Source organism: Ostrinia furnacalis, unplaced genomic scaffold, assembly GCF_004193835.3.
Source record: "Ostrinia furnacalis isolate ACB-3 unplaced genomic scaffold, ASM419383v2 OfSCF6699, whole genome shotgun sequence".
Taxonomy (NCBI): domain Eukaryota; kingdom Metazoa; phylum Arthropoda; class Insecta; order Lepidoptera; family Crambidae; genus Ostrinia; species Ostrinia furnacalis.
In genome coordinates this window covers 80,959-101,079 of record NW_021136938.1, presented here as the reverse complement: position 1 = coordinate 101,079, position 20,121 = coordinate 80,959, and the positions used below count along the sequence as shown (strand labels likewise).

Genomic DNA, 20,121 nt, shown 5'->3' with positions numbered 1-20,121 from the left:
TTAACAAGTAACTGTTACCTACCAAATAAGTGATCTACATTACATATACCTGGGTACTAACATAGAAAAGGGTAGGTACTAAGGTGTGGGCGCTTTCAGTTCCTCGTTCTTTTGCGTAGTTTCACACTACACCATAGTAATAATGGTAATAATTAATCTGATAGTACTTACTGGTAGTAGGTACTGCTTGTGACTACACTAAATACCTAGTGCACTGCTGCGCTGGGTAAAAATTCTTGGTAAATGGAAGGACCCAGATTAACTGGATATTTTTATAAGGTTCTATTTCTATGTGTATGGTAGTGATGAGATGATTAAATAAGCGTAAGTGCATTATTAAAACTAAAATTATTTAAAGTCTGAAAATATTGAACCTTCAATCACAATATACGGCTAAAATACCTACCTATTTTTTAAAATAGATCTTCATTCTCATACATTAGTACTTAGATCGGATGATTCACCCTAAAATACCTAAATTATCAGTAAAACAATCGTACCAACTGTTGAGAAAAAATTACGTTCCGTTTGTCACTTTATCAATACTATAATTATTGAAAATGATAATGTTTACACTCATTTGTTCGAAATAATGAATCAAAAATTTAATTTCTTTGTTGTTATGTTTTTATATTTTGGTTTATAGTTATCAGTTCATTATTCTTAGGTTTAATATTTTGTCAGCTAATATTTAAAGCTGCTTCGAACGGAACGTGTGCAATTATTTCCAATTTGACCAAATTGCTTTTTGACAGATGATAAAAAAGGCTCCCGTCCCTTGACTGTCCGTCCGCGATTAGAAACTTGTGTAGCCACTCCTATTTTATTAAGTCCAAATTATATTTTAATAATACGTGCCTCCGTGAAATGTAGTGATAATCAATCAGAACGTAATAGTGACATGGCTTAGTGATTCAGTAAGGTTTTATAGCAATCCATCACAATGAGTGGGCGCTCGGGTCGTGGAGTTTTTGGGAAACTGTTTTCCAAGAAACAGAGTAACAGAGATGAACGGGTTACTGAGATTGGTATGCCGACAAACGTCAAGCAACACATACACGTGAGCAAAAACACGGAGACTGGTATGCTCGAAGGTCTACCAGCTTCTTGGCAGCGACTTCTGAACGCTCAGATCACACCAGCCGAACAAAATGAGAACCTGGACGCGGCCATCCAGGCCGTCAAATTGCACATGTACATCATCAAGAAAGAGAAAGCGCAAGATGAGCCCTTCAAACCCATAGTCACGCAAGAGGAAATCAACAGGGAAGATTTGGAAATAGAGAAATTGTTGGACCACAAAAATGCTCACCAAAGCCAAGATTCTGATTTGTCAATTGGACAGAGCAGTGAGGAAGATGCTGGGTTTGTGGAAGCGTTTACACAGAGACAGACAATGCCAGCTGCGCCTACAAAACATAGTCTAAAGAAAAAGGACCCCACAATGGACTTATCTGCAGTAGTACAAGATTTAACGCTTATTGGCGAAGATGGTGATGAAAGCCCTATATTAAGGAAGAAAGAATTGATAAACGCGACATTGACAGATGAGGAAATATATGAAGAATTAAAGAGAATATGTAATAAGGACGACCCCTACGTCAGGTTTGAAAGGGTGAAGCAAGTTGGTGCTGGAGCTTCAGGTCAGTGTTTACAATTTCTTACTATCAAATAGTGACAATTTATATATTGATGCCATTTTTTAAAAATTAAACAAATAGTTCAATACCAAGGAAATAGTCCAATTTATTTCAAACAACAGATCACCATGTAGTTTACCATGTCTTATCAAAGTAATATATCCTTTCTTTTCTATTTTTACTATACATAATCTAATCAATTTTTACGTTGCTGACAATTTGTTCTATGAATGATAATGGTGGACGCAGATAGTGCAAATGGTAGTCAAATAATATTATGTAGGTACACTGTAAAGCATGATTTTCCAAAAAAAAGCTAATTAACTTAATCCCAAGCATGCAATGATGCAAATAATCACAATAATCATATTTATGACACATCTGAAGTTACATAAATGTGCATAAAACTTAGTTGTACTAGTAAAATTGATTTGATTTTGATTGACCAATTCATAATATAAATTACTCAGTTACCATAAATGCATAGGACATTAGATCAATAATTGATCTAATTATTACTATTAATTAATTAATTAACAATTCAATCTTTGGTTTTCACTAAGATGTAAGTTGTATTTGATACTCAACTTTCTCCAATTAACCATTGAATGACACAGCTAAATCCCAATAAAATGCATAATTCATGTTTAAATTCGCAATTAACTATGTTCTCGTTTGTTCTCTTCAGGTGTGGTTTTCATTGCCATAGACAAAAAGGACAACTCCAGGGTTGCAATCAAGGACATCGATTTGACTAAACAGTCTAAGAAAGATCTCATCCTCAATGAAATTAATGTGCTCAAAGGTTTCAATCACAAAAACCTGGTCAATTTTTTGGATGCATTCTTAAGTTATGACCACTTGTGGGTAGCGATGGAGTTACTCGATGGCGGCTCTCTCACCGATGTTGTGACCGAAGTAGTAATGAAAGAGGGCCAGATAGCAGCTGTATGCCGCGAGACACTGCAAGCGATAGCCTTCCTGCACTCAAAGGGGACTATACACAGAGACATCAAATCTGACAATGTTTTACTCGGAATGGATGGAACTGTGAAAGTCACCGATTTTGGATTCTGTGCTAATATTGTTGGTGATGAAAAGCGACAGACAATGGTCGGCACACCTTACTGGATGGCACCAGAAGTGGTTACGAGAAAGCAGTATGGAAAAAAAGTTGATGTGTGGTCTCTAGGTATAATGGCTATCGAAATGATCGAAGGGGAGCCTCCGTATATGAAAGAGACGCCGCTAAGGGCGCTATATTTGATAGCGGCCGTGGGACGGCCTAAGATACCATGCTGGGAGAAATTGTCTCCACAATTCCAGGACTTTTTGGACAAGTGCCTACAAGTGGACGTGGACTTGAGAGCGACTGCAGATGAGCTGCTGGCACATCCCTTCTTAGAGTGCGCAATGGAGCTCAGAACTCTCACGCCGTTGATAAAGGCTGCCCAGAAGATTCTTCACAAAAATCTTGACTGAAACTCTTCCATTCCCATTTTTATATCCGTATTACACTTTTGTAGCAGTTTGCAATTTTGTATGTAATTTATGAATTTAAGGAGGTGCCAAGATGTAGACGTTGGTTTAGGTTGGTGTACAGGTTGATTATTGCTGTGGGTGAATTAATCCTATTCGTTTTGTGCAGATGCGTTGTCAAGGAAATGGTATTTCAGATACAAACTATAAGGTTCTAATTTAATTAAGATGCTTCATAAGATAAGCTTATTGTAATGTTTCGTATCTAGCATAAATCGCAGGATATTTATTCGACAGTACGCAATGCGCGTACGGCTTTATCAGTGCTCACAAAGATATGCTATCTGCTACTGATATAGGAGATATTTTAACATCACACTATAGGAGAAATTATGACTTGGAACTGTCGTTTTAAATTCGCGCTCCTAGTGTAAATGCCATAAATAAGTAAATGTTCATAACTTGAATCTTTCATTTAAGTTATGATAACTTTTTATTATAGAGTAAATTGTAGTGTTTAGTTAAGTTTACTTAAAATATTCTGTCCAAATTACAAATAAATTAAAAAGGAATTTTTGTTATGTACTCATTGGATAAAATATGATTATGCATTTATTATATTCAGTAATGTTCAGAAAAAACTACAATGAGATTGTAGTGTTATCTAAGAAGTGTTAACTACTACATATTTATTTTTGGGTTTTGTTGACAAAGACCAAGTTTTTACCAAAAATGTAAATAAAATATTGTTTACCTAGTCTTTAAAACTCTAGTGGCATTGGGTATTGATCCATTTCTACACTTCATATTTATGTTTCGACATTCCCTTCAGTTTTCCATCACTTTTTGTGGGCTTAGGCACATTAGGCAAAAAATAAAGACTGCATTTTGACTATTGTATTAGATTTGTATTATGAAGCAATAATGTGACTGTTAATCATGATGACTATGTATTGAAAATGTGTAAGGCGAGCAGAAGTATGTATTACAATTTTAATGTGAAAAGGACGAAAGTATTATCTTAACTTTTTTCTCTTAGCTATCTTTTCAAACAAGCGAAAGTCCGAATTTCTGCTTAAACGATGTTACAAATGGAGAATTAACTGCTAAACAAATATGCTAAGTTTAGTGCAGATTTGAGGTCATTTAAACTTATGGCAGTGAGTGATGATTATGCCAATTACCTTCAATTATACTCATGAACATCAATCCAAGGCAAGGATTTAGAAATAAACATGTGTTGCCAGTTGAATCCATCCTTATTAACACCGCATAAAGACTATTTTAGTATGCTCTCCTAGTAGATTTTAATTTTGATGGTTTTGATTCACATTTAAGTTTTAATGAACACATTCTATTGTGTATTATTTTGTATAATGTTAGAATAAGTCAATGGTGTTCAAATAATATTCAATAATTTACATGAACTGCTGTATTTTTTTCAGTCTTTTATTTTTATATTTGAAAGATAATATTCATCATATTTTTATATAAGTTACCCATTTGAAACATCAGTAAATAGGCCATGAATGTAAAACTAATTAGAGTCGAGTACAATGTTAAAGTATGATCTAAGATAAATTAATTGTAATTAGTATTAATGCAGTATCACTTGTATTTTATATTTAATTTTTATGTTTACATACCTACGTCAAGGTGTATAAATTACGTTCTGCAATTTTCTTATCAATTTGATATTTGTTACAATTATTGGGCATTTATAAACTATTTCTCCACCGCGAGTGCCTGCTTTGTAAAGCATTAATTAGTTATTAATAATTAATTTGATTGCATAGGCAATTTATATCTGTAAACGACACAACGAAGATTGCATAGATGTGTATGTCTAAGCTATATTTTCCTAGGATAATAAGCCTATATACACCAATGATGACACTTTTTGAACATTTTATTACTAGAGATTTGCCTATTAAATTATTTTTGTAAACTTTATCGATGTGTGTTTTTATTTTACGTGCATTTAAATACTCCGACCGGTGAGGCGGATTCAACGGAATCAAAAAACTACTTATAAAAATGTCATTACTTAATTAACTTGTAGGGACACCTGGAATAAACCGGCATCTCGGTTACTAACAGAGAACTGAACCCGGTACCCCTTGCGCTTAACAAACGCACAATCTGTTACAGCATTATTTCAGCCACAGGACGTCCACTGTTGAACATAGACCTTCCCCAAAGATTTCCAGATGACCGGTTAGTAGCGGCCAGTATTCAGCGCCATCCTGCTACCGTTAAGAGGTCGTCTGTCCCACCTTGTGAAAGTCATAGATGAAAGTCTACAATCAGTGTGTTACCAATAATGATGACATAGTCGTATGAAACGTGGGCTCTCATTATAGGACCTTTAAAGAAGCTTAAAGTTGCACAGCTGTTATATTTACATAACGAAAACAAATTGAGATTAAACATTGACTTTATTCAACTCCATGCATCCACTAAATATCTTTTTCCTGTTTGCATATTTGCAATAACTTTTTCCGCATCCTCTTCAGTTTTTTTCTGATATTTAACTATGCATTTGACGAACGCATCCCTAACTTGAACCGCCATGTTCTTCATGTCGCCGCAGACAAAAATGGTAGCACCCTCGCTTATTAATTTTACTAGTTGTTCGCCATTTTGCATAATACCATCCTGTGAAAGAAACATATTATTATAATAACTTTATTTTCGACTTTGCTTAATGTAGCATTTGAATCATAGGTACTATACCCAAATTTAAGTTCAAGGAATAGCTAGCTACTTAAATTGATTGATAATCTCATAATTGAATGGTCATTCTAATAACAAATCTGTTTTATGCCAACAACAAGAAAGTCTTTTATGGAAGTACTAGCTTTTGCCCGTGCCTTTAAGGCCTCAGCCTCGAGTTTAGCGGGCAGCGGGGCGGAAGCGGCGGCGGCGCGGGAGCGGCAGGATCTTATGCGTAAAATCAAATAGACCGGTTCTCGAAAACAGCGGCGCGGGAGCGGGCAGCGCACTCCTTCTTTTGCCCACAATAAATCGAGCGTTAGGAATAAATTTGAATCGAAATAAAATTGTCGCCGCGTTGTTCAGACATTTCGTTTGCGAATAAAAACAAATATCTCGACAACACAACCCCGAACACAACACTTCGCCGCTAAAGCGCCGCGCGAGCTGCCCGCTTGTTTCGAGAACGGGTCTGCGTTGCCCGCCTCGCTCCCGCGCCGCTGCCCGCTAAACTCGAGGCTGAGGCCTAATTTAGTTTGTCACAGATCGTCATAAATAATAATTATAGCCTAAGTTATTCTGGGTTATAAACAATAATACTGTAAAGTTTCATCAAAATCCGTTCAGTAGTTTCTTCGTGAAAGAGTAACAAACATCCAGACATCCAAACTTTCGCATATATAATATTAGTAGGATTATGAGTAATAATCATGATTCCACAAGTCCTCTTACCTGTATGTATTTATTACCGCATCCATTTTCTATTCTTGAAAATGATGTTATCAGTTCATTAATTATTCTATTTTCTAAAAATCCATTTAACTCATTTTCATAAATAAAGTCTAATTTAGGGTTTCTACACCCAAAAAACATCCAGACTGCTCCCGACTTTACTCCTGACTGTTTTTCTTTTAAATCTTGCCTTTCTTCAAGGAACCCAAGATATGGTGCAACTCCTGTACCAGGGCCTATTAATATCAAGGGGATCTCCAAATTCTCTGGTGGTGAAAACCCAGACATATTTTTTCTGAGATAAATAGGTACTTTAGTATTCATGTTACAATCATCAATAGTCAATGATTTTAACTTGTCTTCTATGTTATTTTTGCTATTTATTATTCTTTGCAACCATCCTGTTACAAGTCCTACTCTATTGTGTGCTAATTCAGTTACTGAGAAGCACATTTTTAGAATATTAGGGTTCAAACCACTATTTACAATTGAGTATGGCCTAGGCAACAACCTAGGGAGATTTGCTAGTAAGATTTCCACAGGAGGTTGGCAAGATTTAAATGTAGCAAACAGATCAAGAATGCAAAAGTGCTTGTTCAGAATGTGCGTTGTGTATGCTGTGGCTCCTTCTTTACTACACAAGTATTCTAGTATCTTCCTCTCATTTTCGTCTTTTGTATGTCTTGATAATGCCAAAAGAAACAGCTGGAACAAGAAAAAATCAATCAGGACAAAGCTATCACATCAATATGCTGGAGCTTTGGGATGCTATGCTGTTACCCATATCCAAAAACAACACTAAAAATTTTTGTAACTATTACTTTAATTTCCTATTTTTGTATATCCAAATTAAGCAGAACTTGTGAAGACAACTCGATGATACATAAATGGTATTAATTAAAATACATATTACCTTTTTCAAGACACTTCTGATGTCACAGCAGTGTGTCAAGACATGTCTTATGGTAGACTTGGCTGGTATATGTACTGGTATCTTTCCTCCTTTTGAGCTGTTACACAAAGTGTACTGCACATCTGCTAGCGACGTTAGGTCCAATTGGTCTATAATGGCCTCCACTTCACGGCTTTCATTGTGCGCTATAATGCCTATTGTATCACCAGGCCTGAACGCAAATTTGCTACCCTAGAAATAATTAAAATTTTATTAATTCTTATTTAATTTTTTCTGATAATCCTGGTTAAATTAATTCTTACATACCGTTATATCAAAGGTGATTTCATAAGCAGCTTTGCAACCATCATCTACAGCTGTAAGGCGCCTGCAATCTTGTATGTCTGCTTCAAATACTTCACTAACAGCAAAAGGAAGAGCTGGTTCTTTTCCATTATATTCGGTAATTATTTCCTGAAGGAAACGTATAGAATACTTTATTATTTAACTATGTAATATTTTATTTAATTGTGATTTATTAGAATGAAAATTGAAAACTTACATCAGCTGACTCAAAACTTATTTTTATTTGGTTCTCTTTGTAACTTGGTAATGTTATAGAACTAGATTTAGCAGTACTTGCTAAAATATCTGTGATGTTGAAATTAACAACCATATTTATAAATATTTCAAACAAATTCAACTTCAATGCGCGAATGATTCACGACGATCGCAAAATTTCCCAACCACATGTACGGAAATACTAATTGTTAAGAATCGACCTTATTGTATTTAGACAAAGTTGTTTTTTGTATGTGCTTTTTTTGACATCGCCCTTGCCTCGTCTTGTCAAAACTGACAGTGACAATTTGTTTTTTAAATTAAGGTTTAGGATACACTGTCACAATAAATTAATTAAAAGGTACAAAAAAAATCATTAATCATTATTTTATAAATAAATGAATTCATTAAATTTTAAAAACATTTATTCAGTCGTATAATAAATATATTACAACAGTATTAATAATTAATGAAAAAAAACAATGTTTTATCTTATAAATTCATAAATCATTTTTCCATATTAATCAGAGAAAACTGAAAATAAAATAAAAATATAATTATTTCATTAATTTTAATGTTTAAATTAAAGTATTTAAATTTAATGAAAAGCGTGATATTTTATTTATTAATCATAGGGCAGTGCAAATTGTAAGCAGATGTAATAAAATACATAAAAAAATAAAATCCATACTTTCAATGGGAACTCCTGGATCATCAGTATGACCTTCTAGACACTCCGGGCAAACAGTTGTTTCACATGGATTTGGTGTTGATGTTGGGAATGAAGGTGTCATTTCAGCAGGAGGAGGCTTAAAGTAACAAAACATTTCAGAAGTGCGATATTAATAGAACCCCTACTAAAAGAATACAATAAGTTGCAGCAGTAGACATGTCATTTTCTAGCTTTGATAACAGACCTTTTAGCGCATTTGCCTCTTGATTGCGTCATTGTAAACGATTGTTATTTTTAGCAATAGCCTACAGCCTTCCGGGCTACTGCAGGCTCCCGGTAATGATGTTGGAGATGATTGAATTAATCTATGCCTGTTCTGGCATAGCATAGATTAATATCGTAACATTATACATTCTTTATAATTTACCTCAAGACGATACAAATAAGACAATCGGCAGGGATCCCACGAAGTACAAAGTGTAGCATTATGCATCATATCCTTACGAGGTTCGTCACCAAAGTAATCAAAAGTTATAACAATGTTATTATCTATAGCACACATATCCAAAAACTTGTGTACTCCCACCTGTAACGATAAGCTGTTACTGTATCTATGAGTAAAAGCTCTTTAGTAGAATAGATTCTGTGATTAGAATACGGATTAAGTGAGTATCATGTACTAGCAAATTTGAATTAAGTAAAGTCTTCGTTCATAGGTTTATTAAGATAATCATAGTTCTTACCTTAGTTTTGTTACCACAATCTAAAGTTCCATTTTGAAAGTAGTTATTTTCTCTTTCACCGTTCCCAAGACAAAACATCCAACCTTCATGAAATGAATATTCTATGGGTGCCATTTCAGCTTCTATGCATGGATCAACAACGACAGGGATCGACTGCTTCCCATACGTGCATTTTCTTTCATGCATGTTTGCTTGAACTCTATATGCCTCAAGGTCAGGCTCAGAACCTTCTGGGCACTTGTAGTAATTTCCTATAAATTAATGTTATAAACCTAATGTTATAAAGTAGGTAGTACCTACTTAGGTAGTACCAACTTAATGTTATAAAGTAGGTAGTACTTACCTACGTGGGTATAATATATAGACCTACTATCAAACACACAAAAACCAAAAAATTTAATTGAAGCGCTTAAAAGGACAGATTAGAAGTATACCATTTTGTATTATGTAAATAGTTTTGGTAGTGGCACTGATTACGGTCCTTACTGTCAAGCCATTCCCGCCACTCTTTATATTTTCCATAAGAACTTCTTGGGCAGCTCGTTGTTCTCTTGACCACTTTGCTGCTTCCTCAGCTAAAATTTGCCGGCTTACTTTTCCTTCCGATTGCAAGGACTGTAAAGTTAAAATTAAATAAAACATAAAATAACACATTTTTGTGGCTTTAAGAATATTTTTTTCATCGAAGGACGCGCGTGCGTATGTTACGTCTAGAGAATTAGATCCTGGAATCCCGAAGACATTTGTGATGGATTAGTCTATTATCCCGAATTTTGGGATTGTATTTGACTAATCCCGAGACTTAAGAGATTGTAAACAAAAAAATTAAATTATTGCGTGAAATGAAACTTATTCTTTATTTGATTTAATATTTATGGTTTTCATTGTTTTATGGCGCAGTTACACTATGCGGGAAATTGACCGAGACAAAGCGCAGGCACGCACACCGAAGTATGGGCGACGCACGGCGAAACTAACTGAAGTGTGTATTTACACGTTTACGTTTCATAATATGTCTTGGTCAATTTCCTGAGCCCCGATTACGGTAATATTTAACGTCTACAATCCAGACACGCTTCTTCGATTCTGCGATGTGATTGGTCAAAACAGTCAGCTGTCAGTCAACGTCAGCTGTTTTGACCAATCGTATTGCAGAATCGAAGAAGCGTGTCTGGATTGTAGACGTTAAATATTACCGTAATCGGGGCTCTGCATAGTGTAACTGCGCCATTGGTAGAAACAAGGTAGTGTTATTACAGAGCCCCGATTACGGTAATTTTTAACGTCTCCAATCCAGACACGCTTCTCGATTCTGCGATACGATTGGTCGTTCAACAGCGTACGTCAGCTGTTTTGACCAATCGTATCGCAGAATAGAAGCGCGTCTGGATTGGAAACGTTAAAAGTTACCGTAATCGGGGCTCAGGTAATGCAGATTTTCAAAACGATTTAATGTTTCTTGTCAAAATGTGTTGTTACTTGTAACTGTAACCCAATTAATGTGTGATCCTAGTTTGAAATTAAAATAAAAGGCTAAAATTATTACAAATTTTTTATTTTAATTGGATTGGATCGGGATTACGGGATTTCCTATATACAATCCGATCGAATCTTCTAGTTACACTGAAATCCACGTTGTTGACACCTACCACAAAACATGGATAGAAACTGAAGCTATGTAGTATCTTAAAACTGTTAATAAATACAAAACGGTTCTAGCGGTCTAGCCATCGATTTTTCCTTGATTTACCTGCGGTGGATTTTCCATAATCACATGAGGTCGTCCAAGAGTATGCTGCCATATCAACTGAGCAGCTACTTTGTGCTTCGAGCTATGATGAAGTGGCTGTATTTGTAATATTCCATACCATGCCAGCTCCCTATATACACTGTCTGGAAGGTATCCGGTCTGCAAATAATATTTTATTTAAAATTTTTGTTGTCAGTATGGTTTACCTAAGGCTAGACAGTTTTAATGATCAGTCTGAATTGACGTACATCCAAAAACTGAATATAAGATGTTAAACCTTCATAAATTTAATATACCTAAGTTAATTTAGCTTATGTTGTATTTTACGGTGTACCAGTATCTACACTGTCAGTTTCTTGGATGTGTCAGTTCAAGTTATCAGTTTATCTAACCGCAAATGTCCAGCTTAAGTTTTATATCTTTAATGAAACCAAGCAAAACTCGCATAAAAATTTGCCTTTAAAGCTGAAACTAAAAGATTCAAATTAAGAATATTAATAATAAATTGGTTTTAAAAAATTATAACTTACCGGCATGAAGTCCATATGCCACTATAAATAATAAAATGGAATTTACGAAATATTATAACACAATATTTAGAATTATTATAATCATAAAATTGTGCCTAACTTACCTCTTCTTCTGTTTGCTCAGTGGTTGTAATTTCTATAAATATTAAAATGATTATTAGCATTCAAATTAATCTTATATGGTTATAATATAGGTCTCGGAACGAAAGTTGAGATGAACACATAATATTTACACTGATGTAGGTAAGTAATATTTGAATACAGAACACAAACAACACACTGCTGCCTCGTTCTTGATTAATGTCTGGTGGAAGCGAAACAGACAGCACTCGTTGGTCCGATACCAGAGCCCCGATTACGGTAACTTTTAACGTTTCCAATCCAGACACGCTTCTCGATTCTGCGATACGATTGGCCGTTCAACAGCTTACGTCAGCTGTTTTGACCAATCGTATCGCAGAATCGAGAAGCGTGTCTGGATTGGAAACGTTAAAAGTTACCGTAATCGGGGCTCTGCTCTGTGAGTCTGACTACGCCAGACGCGCCAGCGCAGACATACAGAGCCTTTTTTTGCCCGTTGAACCGTTGATGGCATCAACTCTCGTTGAGCGACCTTTAAGTATCATGTGAGTAGTAGATAGTAGTCATTACTACTATCTAACTTTATTATCATTATACAATTAGACGTATAGCCAGATTTAAACTAACTAACCATCATCTTCGTCCATTGTATCGTCGGATGATAATACGAGTAGAGCCTGAAATTTTACGTACAAATTAGGTACATTATCGCAAAATGTAAGTAATGCAACTAAAAATGGATAAAAGTTAAAATATTTAAGCAATAAAAAATACCTGGTACAATAATGCAGTCAAAATGTTTTTTATAACACGCATGTTGCAGTTTATTACGGTATCAAACACTAAATGAAATTCGTTTTACGGCTGCCAATCATGCAAGTAAGCTATAAAATTTTAATTGGCAGTTTGCGTTATTTTGTCGATTGCTACTACAGTCATGTTTAATTTTTATTGTTACTAATTAAATTAAGTCTCCTTTCAAGTTGAAATGTTAATATTCTGTCCTAAAAATCTTACTTATCTCGTACTTATATTATTTCGCAGCAGATAAACTAACAATCGTTACCTAATTATTTATAGTCTAATGACAATTATTAATGATTAACGAATGTCATTAATTTGTAAAACAGGTATTTTATCATGTACACATAGCCTTAAGCTGTCTAATGCACAACAAACTCACTCATTGCGTAAATCGGAATTTAAACACAGATAATACAACAAAAATGTCCTTGTCCTTCCTCCCTGTCATTTTATTTTACACAAGTCAAACAATAGGAATAGGGTGTAACGATTTTGTTACTACGATTCATGAATGAAAGATTGAAATAAATTAATAAAAGTGACTACTAATTAGTAAAGATGAATACTCTCGACAAGCAGTTAGCGGATCTAAGGATCTATGCGAATGAATTGGATGCCAAATTACAAGACGATATAAATGCAGCAAAGATGAAACCATCCATCCCACCGAAGAAAACCAAGCCTCCGCTACCGCAAATACCCCAAAGTTATTCTGTAAAATCAGCCTGTGAGCCATCGTACTCTTCAAGACTTGAATACGGAAGCCGAACTAGTTCCACATATTCGAATTTGGTGCCAGTAAAGAGTTTTATCGTTAGGAACAATACAGCAAGAGCGCGGAGTGGAGATGTGTTCTTGTACAGCAACTTACTGCCACCAGGAGGCACCAACCACGTGTATTCTAATATTCCGATGCAACGCAACGCCGCTGAAAGTATCTACGGCGGTGGCGGTGGAGATACAAGATCAGAAGTATCTAGAATGAGTGATTTGGGTGCCCAATCAAACTACAGTGAGTTGCGACGACCCGGCTCCGCTTATCCGCCTTCCTCGGCGTCTGTCAACGCTCAAGACTTCTCCACGTATGGTGGCTCTCAAACGTCTTCAACTTATGAATCCTTGTATGAACCCATCAACCCTAGGCCTTGTAGTCAGCTTTCAGGAACATCCTTGTATGGTGGCTACGTGGGGACAACAACAGAGCCAACTCCTGAACCCGATGAGGAGCTATACTGCGGGAACTGCTACAGATGTGGGGAAAAGATCATGGGTGAAACCACTGGGTGTACTGCTATGGAGAGAATTTACCATATTAAATGTTTCTGTTGCCAGCAGTGTGGTATAAACTTGCAGGTATTTTTACAGAACTTTATAAAATTATTTTTTGATTATAATAAATTAACATAACTTACTGAATTATAAATTACCTTTTTCAGGGGCGTCCATTCTATGCAGTGCAGGGTCGTGCCCTTTGTGAGAGAGATTATCTTGACACACTTGAAAAGTGCTGCGTCTGCGGAGATCCTATCCTGGACCGCATACTGAGGGCCACTGGCAAGCCATATCACCCCCGATGCTTTACTTGTGTTGTATGCCAAAAGAGCCTAGATGGCATACCATTTACTGTGGATGCTGTGAACCGTATTCATTGTATTGAAGACTTCCATAAAAGGTATGTTTTTTGTAAAGGAATTTCCTTCTTTACAGACTTTATTCACATTTGTAGTTCTTTTTCCACTTCAATTAAACCAGAACAGGCAGTGAAGATCTCTGCATGAGCAAATGCTTTGCCATTTCTTCTTCCTCAGTTTTCTATAAACAATATTATTTCACTTGGAATCAACTTCTTAAAATATGGATCTAAAATCCATCCAACAAGTTGGACTAGGTATAAATATTTGAGTTAAAAAGTACGAAAATAACCAAGTTGCTGGATGAAAATAGTAGGAACTTTACATCCGTATTCACAAATGATACTTGCTTATGTGAAGCAGAAAATCAAACGCAGTGTTGAATAGAGCTCTGTGATTGGTTCGTGTGTGACCCTGTGCGCCCACGTGCACTGTGAGACCTCATAGTAATGTTTGAATATGGGCATGAGCCTTTTTTTGTCAAGCTTGGCATTTTTTTAATTCCACAACGAAAGCTCTTGGCCTGTATCTCCCCTGACGGTAAGTGACGATCAGGCCGAAGGTAGAAGCAACCTTCACCCGGAATCCTCAACCACGGAGGAACTGGCTATCTTACCTCTAACTGCTGGAACACAACAATGCTTTGAATGCTGACTTAAACATATACCCGTTACCAGATACGCGCCTCGCTGCGCTCGGTGTCGGGAGCCGATCGTGCCCGAAGGCGGCGCCGAGGAGACCGTTCGGATCGTGGCGCTAGACAAGAGCTTCCACATCGCGTGCTACGCCTGCGAGGACTGCGGCGCATCGCTGTGCTCGCGGCAGGAGGGCCGCGGCTGCTATCCCCTCGACAACCACTTGTACTGCAAGGAGTGCAACGCGCGCCGCATACAGGACCTCTCGAGGAACATCAACTGAACACTATCCGGGCCTTTTCAGGGCGAGAGTGAGTAGGCACTAAGAGCGCTTTCACATTCAGGCGATTTAGCAGCGCGTCTGTCGCGCGTTTGTCGCGCTGCCGAAAATTTCATACTATGTGATAACGGATGCATGCCTTCACATTATAAAAACGCCACTGCCGCGCTTCTAACGCCCTAATATGAAAGCGCTCTTAGACGACTTTAGCAGCGCAAGAGACACGCTGACGATATTTTCATACTACTTATATGCCGCGCTGCTGTCGCGCTTCTTACCCTAATGTGAAGGCGGCCTTACAGGGCAGATAATATGTACCATCTTAGACTGCATCTCACTTAACATCGTGTGCGATTGCAGTCAAATACCTGCCTTGTCTCACATTAAAAAAAAACAAATGCCCTCGTTCGTAACAACAGCCCCTTAACACTGGTTCAGGATACTCCTCACAGCAAAACGACATTTGATAATGTATAGATCGTTCATCCACGAAGACGCGCCCCACCAATTTTTGGTCGAGGAAAGCGCGGGGTGCGAGGAGTTTGATCCGAGCGTTATTATCATTATAGTGTGCGTGTGCAGTTAGCGTGTACCGATAACACTCAAACATTAGCGGAAGAATGGTGGGGCGCATGTTCGTGGACGGAACGATCTATGTATTTATTTGACTAGAACTGTGCACTATTGCAATGCAGGCAGCTTAAATAAATAAATGACACCTCAATACATACCTTCTCTTGATATAGGGCACTAGGCAATTAACATCATGATGCAATCCTTATTATTATACCTAAAAGTTACTCTTATTATACATAAGGCATTTGTTAAGTGAAAACCAAAAAACCATAGCAAGGATTTACCAACCTGCCAATTTTATATCTCCTTTCATGAAAGTAAAATTAATTTTCTAATACCTACATGCCTCAAATGTATTACATTTTCATTGACTTAGATGTCTTGCATAGAAACAAAAAAATGTTCCTGCAAGTAGGTAAATGTCGAATTGTGCCACTGTACAGAAAGAACACGGTAAAGAAAGAAATCATATTTACAATATTAACTATTTAAAATCCAGCTTCATAAGGTGCTTGCTTTATATTTCTAGCAGATAAGACATAAATAAAGGGATTGATATTTTGTGATTTATAAGTTTAATATAATTAATTTAAAAATAACATTCCTTAACACATTTTGAATCTTAAGTGTGGCTGTGTAGATCTGATTGTCGTGTGAATATGCAGTATTAGTGTAAAGAAACAATATTGTGATTATATTTTTTAGGTTTGGTAGAATTTGATGTTACTATAATAATGTAAATAAAGCTGTAATGCTTATTATTATAAAGTTTAAACTTGTAATTAAATATGTAAGTCATACATAATGTTGGCCTCTGTTATGAGTCACTGTCATGTAAATCTTCATTGTATGAGTCATATTTGCACACTAATCTACTCATAGTTTAAAGTTACTTACGTTACATTCCTGTGGTTGAGGGGAGTGCAATGTTGAAAGAATGCACGCACATGTTTTATGTTGTCTGCAAATACATTTATACATACTTAAATTACTTAATACTGCTGGAGACCAAAATTTTATTAGATTTTTTACACATTAGATTATATACGTTTTTTGTTTGACTATACATAATTATAATGCCATTNGTGCCATGTTATATTATGGAAAATCTGTACCTAAAATATTAGGTTGTGTTATTTTATACATTTACTCATTGTAATTAGATTGTTGTACTTAATTATTATTAGATTTTCTATATGATTAGTGATTAAGAATACTATTGAATCCTATAATATTAGTGTTACTGTGTTAGATATAATGGCAAACACTATAAGTATTAAATATGCTTAAGGATCAAAAAGCATCCTGGCCAATGATAGATTTTTAGCTATAAAGTTGTATCATTTTATGGTTCACATTAAATCATAAAATTTACATGTGTATAATTTGTTTCACTCTGTAGTATCACTTGCATGTTTAGACTAATTTTAGGGAAATTTGGATTAAAATAAAACAAAAGAGTAACTCATCAAATGTAACTTTTTATACACATATTTTCTCAAGCATATCTTATTAAGACTTGAGTCGTCATCTTAAAAAACCTTAACTACACTTATACATTACAAAAAGAAGACTTTGGCTTCTCTTCAAAATAGCAAAGTAAAATACTTGTTTTTTAGTTTACACACCCAATGCCTCCAAAAAATATGACACAAGAAAATGCTTCCCACTTACAATTAACAGAACAATTAATTTATACACCAAGCAGGATTAAGGATTCCGGTCCTTACAATATTTGTCTTTTACTTATGGGTATGATTATGTAAATATTTTTAAATGCTATGTGATAGAAACACTTCCTTTCTGACTTTTATATTATGTTATATTCTTGATACGGATTTTTAGTGAATTTCAAAAACAGTGAATATTCGTGAAGCAAGCTGCCTTACAATATCATACAAATGGGCTCTTAAGAATTCCGTGAAATTGAGCTATTTTGAAATTTTCCAGTGCTTTTTATAATAGAGATCCCATATAAAAGACATTGTTTTTTATTTAGTTTGAAAGAAATTTCTTTGGCAGAAAATTTTATAATTGTTTAAAATGGTCACAGAACCCCTGGAAATTCACTCTTTAAGAGATTCATATAAAATTTATAGCCAGTCTATAAGTTACTATTCAGTGCCCAATTTTATCAGTAATTATATTTACATAAACGCTATGCGGTTTCAGGGCAAGTTAACACCAACTACTTTATCCTTATACTAACATATTTAGGCTGAGTTGCACCACCTATCTTTAACCGTTACTTTGACGATATCCGGTGTTTTTTGTATGGAGTTTGACAGATTCCTGATGTTTGTTAAAGTAAGTATGTAAGATGGTGCAACACAGCCTAACATCTAAATACACTCAGCTTCAATATTTTTGATAAGAAAACTAAAACGGGTTAGTAAAACCCTTTCATATAGTTTTATCTTTATAAGTGACCAAATATGCAGGAAATATATGTAGTTGCATCAATGTGAACTGAGGAATGTAATAACGGGCGTGTGTAAATCAATAAATTTTAATTACAAAACACTGGGTGTAATAGCAGTCACACTTGCTTTCTATAAAATTACAAACAAACTAAAATTCATCAGTTGTACAAAAGCATATACCTAAGTATAAAGTTGACAATAAACTTATACAAACACTAAAGCTTTGATAGTTTGGACTAAAATAAAATACTTTCGACTTGCGTACCAAAATATTTCACTGAATCACATTTCATTATTTACATCGATTGTCAAATTAGCATTCTTACAAAAACTAATGCTAAAACTACAGCTTATATTATAATGAAAGTTATTACTATGACCAACTAACGGTTAATTGAGGCTTGAATCATGTTTTAAACAATTGAAACTTATAAATTTCACAGTTGGTGACAACTTTATTAGTTTACGGGTAAGTGTAACAATATAATGTACTTGGACAATAGCATTTTTACTAAAATTGTAGCAAAATTATATTTTGCCGACACATATTCTAATATTATTATTGAAAAGACTAATGCTACAGAACCAGCGGATGCATTTAGCAGGGCTTTTCTTTTGTTGAAACTACAACACCAATAACGGCAGAGTGCCGAAAAGAAAATCCTGTGGCATTCTGAGTGAAATCAATCAGTATCCAAGGGCGAATTGTTACCACGATGCTGAGAATTGCTTTTCAAATAAAGACGTGCACAAAGCACAATGCAGAGGATGGAAACTTCTCAGGAGAAGAATCATCATAAGTTGGCAATCTCTTGAACAGTGATAGATAGGCGCGACCGTTAAACACTACTTCAGTAACGTTGATCAAAAGTACAAGTAAAAGAAATTTTCTTTCTAATAGTGTGGATGATATGAATGAGCCATTGAATGAATTAAAATTATTATTTACAAAAACATGCTCAGTCTTCGATCAGTGATCATCATCTTTACAAATTCATTCCAATGGGTTTTTTGTTTTCAAATACATTTCCAATATCATTTTGAATCCTACTCCGACTGCTGTCTGTAAGACATGCATTCTATTTACAGGAGATCTAAAGCATGCCATTAGTTCTAAATTATAAAAAATACAGTAAATTACATATTCTTACACTATAAAATCATTTACATGCGTTTGTCATTGTTTTTTTGCACATTCAAAGCATATAACATCAATATTCATACATTTTAATGCCTACACCAGGGTTTCCCAATTTTTTTTTGCCAAGGAACCCTAATTGATTACACTGGTCAACAAAAAATCAAAATGAAAATGGTGCCGAGATTCTGTTGATAGTTTATTATTAGGTGTGTATTAGTAATAATAAAAATATTTCTTTTTTTTTTCCTACGTGTAGTTTTGGATCTACCCTCAGTTTTAAAATTTAGCTTTAATCGGTACTTTGGTTGCACAGTTTGTAGTGTTATCGGTACATTTTTACAAATGCATTTATTTTAATATCATGTCTACATCGCCAAGAAGTTGTCTCAATAATCAAAATGTATTTTTGTTACATTTGTGGTGTGTACACAGTTAAAAAGTTCAAAAATTCAGGCAATATTTTATTAAAAGTGCTTATTTTTCTTACTTTAAGTCGGAAATTGTGGTTGTATTCAAGTCGTGGATACCCAAAATTGTTTGTATAATCTGCTGTGAACACTTAAGGCCATGTTACAATGGTCAAAGAAGCCGTAACATGAAGTTCAGAGTGGAGAAAGTGAGGAAAGAACAAAAAAAAAATCCTAGTTTGAGCATAATTTTTTTTTTAATTAATTTATTAAGTAATTTTTAATGGTCTATAAAAATCAAGATACTGATTTCTTAAGTTCGATGGACTATTTGGAACGATATGCATAAATTTTGTTAATTAAAATTACAATTTTTTTTTCGGAAATCACTAGCCCAGTAACTACTCTAAAATTGTGAGACATGCCTT

The 20,121-nt window shown here is 35.1% G+C and overlaps 4 protein-coding genes across 4 annotated transcripts; 2 read left to right on the top strand and 2 right to left on the bottom strand.

The window, feature by feature from the left end:
• The first annotated feature begins 741 nt into the window (after positions 1–741).
• Pak3 (p21 (RAC1) activated kinase 3) lies at positions 742–5,072 on the top strand. Its single transcript, XM_028318252.1, has 2 exons — positions 742–1,643; positions 2,329–5,072. Exons 1-2 carry the CDS (start codon positions 944–946, stop codon positions 3,120–3,122), a joined length of 1,494 nt encoding a protein of 497 aa, XP_028174053.1. The 5' UTR covers positions 742–943; the 3' UTR covers positions 3,123–5,072.
• Positions 5,073–5,538: 466 nt separating this feature from the next.
• LOC114362733 (methionine synthase reductase) lies at positions 5,539–8,224 on the bottom strand. The gene is made up of 5 exons (XM_028318253.1): positions 8,021–8,224; positions 7,786–7,932; positions 7,480–7,710; positions 6,567–7,271; positions 5,539–5,777 (listed from the first exon to the last, which is right to left on the bottom strand). The coding sequence occupies exons 1-5, from the start codon at positions 8,132–8,134 to the stop codon at positions 5,562–5,564; spliced, it is 1,413 nt and encodes a 470-aa protein (XP_028174054.1). The 5' UTR covers positions 8,135–8,224; the 3' UTR covers positions 5,539–5,561.
• A 286-nt stretch (positions 8,225–8,510) lies between these two features.
• LOC114362744 (uncharacterized) lies at positions 8,511–12,712 on the bottom strand. Its single transcript, XM_028318264.1, has 10 exons — positions 12,571–12,712; positions 12,428–12,473; positions 11,820–11,851; positions 11,716–11,736; positions 11,186–11,344; positions 9,870–10,050; positions 9,436–9,686; positions 9,120–9,278; positions 8,711–8,828; positions 8,511–8,553 (listed from the first exon to the last, which is right to left on the bottom strand). The coding sequence occupies exons 1-10, from the start codon at positions 12,610–12,612 to the stop codon at positions 8,540–8,542; spliced, it is 1,023 nt and encodes a 340-aa protein (XP_028174065.1). The 5' UTR covers positions 12,613–12,712; the 3' UTR covers positions 8,511–8,539.
• Positions 12,713–13,032: 320 nt separating this feature from the next.
• On the top strand, positions 13,033–15,704 carry LOC114362743 (lipoma-preferred partner homolog). The gene is made up of 3 exons (XM_028318263.1): positions 13,033–13,953; positions 14,037–14,272; positions 14,909–15,704. Exons 1-3 carry the CDS (start codon positions 13,159–13,161, stop codon positions 15,147–15,149), a joined length of 1,272 nt encoding a protein of 423 aa, XP_028174064.1. The 5' UTR covers positions 13,033–13,158; the 3' UTR covers positions 15,150–15,704.
• The last annotated feature ends 4,417 nt before the right edge of the window (positions 15,705–20,121 follow it).

Excerpts from the sequence above, each read along its gene's own strand:
- Pak3 (XM_028318252.1), top strand. The coding sequence starts at position 944 with ATGAGTGGGCGCTCGGGTCGTGGAGTTTTTGGGAAACTGTTTTCCAAG. Across the intron at positions 1,644-2,328 it reads AGTTGGTGCTGGAGCTTCAG|GTGTGGTTTTCATTGCCATA; the intron begins GTCAGTGTTTAC and ends TGTTCTCTTCAG.
- LOC114362733 (XM_028318253.1), bottom strand. The coding sequence starts at position 8,134 with ATGGTTGTTAATTTCAACATCACAGATATTTTAGCAAGTACTGCTAAA. Across the intron at positions 7,711-7,785 it reads AAATCACCTTTGATATAACG|GGTAGCAAATTTGCGTTCAG; the intron begins GTATGTAAGAAT and ends AATTATTTCTAG. Across the intron at positions 5,778-6,566 it reads GCGGTAATAAATACATACAG|GATGGTATTATGCAAAATGG; the intron begins GTAAGAGGACTT and ends TTTCTTTCACAG.
- LOC114362744 (XM_028318264.1), bottom strand. The coding sequence starts at position 12,612 with ATGCGTGTTATAAAAAACATTTTGACTGCATTATTGTACCAG. Across the intron at positions 11,345-11,715 it reads GGCATATGGACTTCATGCCG|ACCGGATACCTTCCAGACAG; the intron begins GTAAGTTATAAT and ends TATTATTTGCAG. Across the intron at positions 10,051-11,185 it reads TTATGGAAAATCCACCGCAG|TCCTTGCAATCGGAAGGAAA; the intron begins GTAAATCAAGGA and ends TTAACTTTACAG.
- LOC114362743 (XM_028318263.1), top strand. The coding sequence starts at position 13,159 with ATGAATACTCTCGACAAGCAGTTAGCGGATCTAAGGATCTATGCGAAT. Across the intron at positions 13,954-14,036 it reads AGTGTGGTATAAACTTGCAG|GGGCGTCCATTCTATGCAGT; the intron begins GTATTTTTACAG and ends TACCTTTTTCAG. Across the intron at positions 14,273-14,908 it reads ATTGAAGACTTCCATAAAAG|ATACGCGCCTCGCTGCGCTC; the intron begins GTATGTTTTTTG and ends ACCCGTTACCAG.